The sequence below is a fragment of the Myotis lucifugus genome, unplaced genomic scaffold (genome assembly GCF_000147115.1).
Source record: "Myotis lucifugus unplaced genomic scaffold, Myoluc2.0 scaffold_2320, whole genome shotgun sequence".
NCBI lineage: Eukaryota > Metazoa > Chordata > Mammalia > Chiroptera > Vespertilionidae > Myotis > Myotis lucifugus.
Genome location: NW_005873368.1, coordinates 7,888 through 13,235, shown reverse-complemented (window position 1 = coordinate 13,235; position 5,348 = coordinate 7,888). Strand labels below are relative to the sequence as shown.

General features: G+C 56.5%; 1 protein-coding gene across 1 annotated transcript in view; it reads right to left on the bottom strand.

Annotated features, from left to right (window-relative positions):
- The window catches only part of IDH2 (isocitrate dehydrogenase (NADP(+)) 2, mitochondrial), a 9,710-nt gene that overhangs the window by 2,456 nt on the left and 1,906 nt on the right, over positions 1-5,348 (bottom strand). Inside the window, exons 2-6 of the mRNA XM_006108439.3 lie at positions 4,778-4,943; positions 2,918-3,078; positions 2,687-2,830; positions 1,717-1,853; positions 1,387-1,538 (exon numbers count right to left, since the gene is read on the bottom strand). Coding sequence (XP_006108501.1) covers positions 1,387-1,538; positions 1,717-1,853; positions 2,687-2,830; positions 2,918-3,078; positions 4,778-4,943 — 760 coding nt within the window. The remainder of the gene's footprint in view (positions 1-1,386; positions 1,539-1,716; positions 1,854-2,686; positions 2,831-2,917; positions 3,079-4,777; positions 4,944-5,348) is intronic.

Sequence of the window (5,348 nt, the reverse complement as noted above, 5' to 3'; positions counted from 1 at the left end):
TCCTTTGGCCACCTTGAGGTGTGGCTCATTCCACCAAATTTCCCCGATGCGGAGCGGGCCACGTCCAGCGCGGATTGAAACTCTCGTGGCCCATCGGCAGAAGTAGGGGACACGCCCTGTCTAGGAAGTTTTGCTACTTGGCGCAGGGGGAGGGGGGCCCCGTCTCTGCTGCCCCCCTGGACATTCCACTCACGAATTCCTTATCTATTGAGGGGTCACTGTCGCGCCTTTCTCTTGCCTGCTGTGGCTTTTCATCCTTCCAGCCCAGATGGGCATCGTGCTACTGCGAGGATCACCACTGAACTTTTCAAAATAAAGCCAAAGGCCAGGCCCGCAATGAAAAGGCAGACGGTCTCAAAGCTTTGTAAAACCTTTGGGCGATTCCTTACGGTTCCTCTCTGCTGGGATCTGATTTACCTTTCAGATGGAGGGTTTTTCCATCTTCCCTGATATTCTCCTACATCTGAAAGGTTTACTGTGCACGCCCTGGCCGGTTTGGCTCAGTGGATAGAGCGTCGGCCTGCAGACCGAAGGGGCCCGGGTTCAATTCCGGTCAAGGGCTCATACCAAGGTTGCAGGCTCCTCCCCGGCCCAGGCCCTGGTCGGGGCGAGTGCAGGAGGCAACCCATCGATGTGTTTCTCTCACATCGATATTTCTCTCTGTCTTTCCCTCTCTCTTCCACGCTCCCTAAAAATCAATGGAGAAATATCCTCAGGTGAGGATGAAATAAATAAATAAAAGGTTTACTGTGCAAAAAAAATTCTCTGCAATTTAAAGAGCACCCACCCTAGCCGGTTTGGCTCAATGGATAAAGTGTCGGCCTACGGACTGAAGGGTCCCGAGTTCGATTCCAGTCAAGGGCACATGGCCAGGTTTCGGGCTCAATCCCCAGTAGGGGGCGTGCAGGAGGCAGCCGATCCATGATTCTCTCTCATCATGGATGTTTCTCTCTCTCTCTCTCCCTCTCCCTCCCTCTCTGAAATCAATAAAAATATATTTTAAAATGATAATAAATAATGAGCACCCAGATTGCTCAATCCCATTTGGTTCCACTGGAACCAAACCTAGTCACTCGGCCCCTCCCTGGACAGGAACCTCAGGGTCAACACGCCTAGCCCCTGAGAACCTGAAGTCCCGGTTCCTCCCTTCCCTTCAATGACAGCCTTAGTAATACACCCGTCCAAACCGAATGTGCGATCCCTCCTCACCCAGCTCCCAGGGAGCTCCTGCCCCCTGCTGTCCACAGGGGACCTTGCAAGGAGCCGGCAAGCCCGGGTGCTGCTGCCACCCTGGAGGAACTTTTCTACCAAAAGGGTCTAAAAATGACCTCGGCCAGAGAGGCCGAAGGACCCACCCCCACAGGGAGCAGGGGGCTCCCGGCGTACCCTGGGCCAGGATGTCGGACTGCACGTCTCCATCATAGTTCTTGCAGGCCCACACAAAGCCGCCTGAAGACTTGAGGACCTGAGCCACCATGTCATCAATGAGCCGGTGCTCGTACCAGATCTTATTCTTCTCGAACTCGGTCTTATAATGCCTGGAAGCAAAGGGGCCTGTTGTGGGGAGGAAGGCGGGAGGCTGGCAGATTGGGGGATCCCTTCCTGAGCCAAATGCACGGGGACAGCGCCCTTCCAGGGGTAGGATGAGGGATGGGGTGGGGGTGGGGGGGACCAGGAGGGAGGGCTGGGGCATCTTATCAAGGGAGCGGCTGTTACTTCTCATAGATCTCCTGGAAGATGTCCTTGAAGCGCCCGTCGTAGGCTTTCAGAATGGTGTTCTTTGTGCTCATGTACAGCGGCCACTTCTTCTGGATGGCGTACTGGAAGCAGCTGTGCGCAAAGCCCGAGATGGACTGCAGGGAGAGAGACGGGTTTCTGGCATGGTCCCCCAGGGCCAGGCCCCGCCCGGGGATGGCACCCCTTCCCTCCACACGACCCTCTCCTGAAATCTGGGCTCATCCAGCCACCTTCTGCAGGCATCTGCTGTTTCTGCTGGCCCAGCGTCCCCCTCCCAACTTCTGGGAGGACACAGTCCCCCAGCTTTGCTTTGGAAAGCTACCTCCCCCTCTGCAACTCTTAGACCAGGGGTCCTCAAATTTTTTTTTTTAATATACAGAGAGGAAGGGAAAGAGATAGAGAGTTAGAAACATCGATGAGCGAGAAACATCGATCAGCTGCCTCCTGCACATCTACTGGGGACGTGCCCGCAACCAAGGTACATGCCCCCGACCGGAATCGAACCCGGGACCCCTCAGTCCGCAGGCCGACGCTCTATCCACTGAGCCAAACCGGTTTCGGCCTCCAACTTTTTAAACAGGGGGCCAGTTCACTGTCCCTCAGACCGTTGGAGGGCCGGACTATAGTTTAAAAAAAAAAAAACTATGAACAAATTCCTATGCACACTGCACATATCTTATTTTGAAGTAAAAAAAAACAAAACGGGAACAAATACAATATTTGTATTTGCATGTGGCCCGCGGGCGGTAGTTTGAGGACCCCTGTCTTGGACCATATGGCTGGGCTGGGATCTGTCTAGATTCTGTGTCTGGCTTATCCAATCAGAGCGCCTCCTCTCTCTCGGGGCCTCTGTGATTGGCTCAGAGGTGGTCATGTGATTCAGGCTAGAACTTTAGCGGGAACCAGTCAGGCTGGCAGAGATAAGCCTGGAGCAGAGAGCCGGCCTCACCTCGTCAGTGTTGTACATGCCCATGCCCACGCCGCCAGCAGGGAAGTTGAACACCTCCCACTCCTTGGCGCTGCTGCCATCCTTAGGCGTGAACACCATCTTGAAGGTGCCGGCCCGGTCGGCCACAAAGTCCGTGGCCTTGTACTGCAGAGACGAGAGGGTGGCTCAGGCCGGGGGCTCCGGACGGAGGGGGTCCCGGGCCAGCAGAGCCCAACTCCCGCCTCGGCCCACCTGGTCGCCATGGGCGTGCCTGCCAATGGTGATGGGCATGGTCCAGCCAGGGACGAGGCGGGGGATGTTCTTGCAGATAATGGGCTCCCGGAAGACGGTCCCGCCCAGGATGTTCCGGATGGTTCCGTTGGGACTCTTCCACATCTTCTTCAGCTTGAACTCTAGGAGAGCAGAGATGAAGTGGCCCCACCGCAGCCCCCACCTTCCAGCCAGAATCTGAACCCCCGAGCAAGAGCGCAGGCAGGTGAGGGTCCTACAAATGATCCCGGGGAAGAGTCTAAAGCAGTGGTTCTCAACCTTGGCTGCACATGAGAATCACCTGGGAATCTTTTTAAAATCCCGTTTTGTTTTTTTACTTCAAAATAAGATATGTGCAGTGTGCATAGGAATTTGTTCATAGTTTTTTTTTAAACTATAGTCCGGCCCTCCAAAGGTCTGAGGGACAGTGAACTGCCCCCCTGTTTAAAAAGTTTGAGGACCCCTGCTCTAGAGTGTGAATGTGTGGGCCCCAGAACCACACTGCTTGGCTTCAGGTCCACTCCACCACCACTGATTGTGAGCCTGTGGACTGAAGGGTCCCGGGTTCTATTCGGGTCAAGGGCACATGCCCGGGTTGCAGGCTCGATCCCCAGTGTGGGGCGTGTAGGAGGCAGCTGATCAATGATTCTCTCTCATCATTGATGTTTCTATCTCCCTCTCCTTTCCTCTGTGAAATACAAATATATTTTCAAAAAGAAAAGAAAGTAGTGATAAAACACCTAATCTTTTGGATCGCTGTGAGGATTAAACGAACTCATACATGAAGTGCCTAGAACAGTGCCTGGCACGTGGTCTGACTATTGTTACTCCCACATGGTACTGGGACGTGTAGCTCAGCCCGATGAACGCTGGCAGCACACGGCCTCACCCCGGGTGCTCTGGTTCTGGCCGCAGAACCGCCACTAATCGCAGGGCCGGGCCTGAGTTATCAAGATTGTGACCTTCAACACCTTTATCCAGAAAATGGGGATATACTAGTATACATCCCAGGGCTCGGGAGAATAAAAAGGAAAACTTGTGAGAGAAGAGCTTAGCACTAAAATGATTCCAATACCCTAAGGTCAGTACAACCCAAAAGACAGGAGGAGGCCTGGGGGGGGGGGGCGCAGGAGTGGTCTTGAATGCTTCTTTCTAGGTCCCTGATTCTGCCGGGATTAAGGGGACAGAACTCTGCAAACTCCTACACCACCGTTCCTTGGCCTTTCCAAACCTGGCCCCTCTATCCACACACCATTGTCATTTCATGGAAGCCTCCAGAGCAGCCCTCAGCACCAGGGACCAGCAGCCAGGACCAGGGACAGCAGCCAGTCAAGCCTGGTGGGGGGCACCTCGCTGAGACCCCTATATGGGCACAGGGGCAGGGGTGGACCTGCGATGCCAAGACCGTGGCAGGACGCCAGTAACGTTCCCCGGAGCCCCCAAGGCTCTGAAGAATACAGGCCTCACACACAGTCCACCTCTGGACAGAGCTGGCCCAGGTCTCTCTGTCCACCTGCCTGCAAAACAGTCCAGGAGGCCAGAGGGGCAGCCACCCCAAGAACCATTCTCACTGTGACAGCATCAGCGTCAGCTTCCTCCTCCTCCTCCCTGTCACCGATGGCACCTCCACTGGCCAGAGCCGCACATCACAGCAGAAACCCCACTGGCCCGGGAGCAGGGAACGGATTCTGGTCTCTGCGCGATCACACCCCGACTGGAGAAGCTGGAGCCAGCCCCTTAACCGCCCCTCCCCAGCCCCATCTACAGGGACCACTGTCGCCCAGGCACTCGCAGGGAGACTGGGGTCACGTCCCAGCCCACCCACCCCTCAGGTCCCCGCACCTTCCACACGGGCCTCGTCGGGAGTGATGGTGGCGCACTTGACGGCCACGCTGTACTTCTGGGTGGCCAACGCGGAGTCGATGGTGACCTGGTCGTCGGTCTTGTCGCGGTTTGGGAGCCCCAGGTCGAAATACTTGAGCTGGACGTCCACGTGGGGCAGGATGAGCTAGAGACAGAGGCCAGGGCAAGGCGTCAGCCCAGATACGATGACGCAGGGGCGTGTGCAGGCTGCGGCAGGGGACACTCAGTCAGGGCAGGGACGAGGGAAGGCCAGCGGAGGGAGGGGCAACGCAGTAGAGGGCAAGAGTCAGCCATTCCTCGGTGGGGCCCGGCCAAAGCCGGCTGGAGGCCGGGGCTCCGGAGAGAGGCCGGCAGCCCCGCAGAGGGCTCACCCGCTAGCATGGACCATATGCCCCCGCCATGGCCCATCAACTCAGCCAAACCCCAAACTCCAAGGGCATCGCTAGTCTCAAACCAGGGGTGGGGGCCCAGTGGTTGAGCGTCGACCTAGGAACAGGTGGCCAGGTTCGATTCCCAGTCAAGGACATGCCCAGGTTGTGGGCTCGATGCC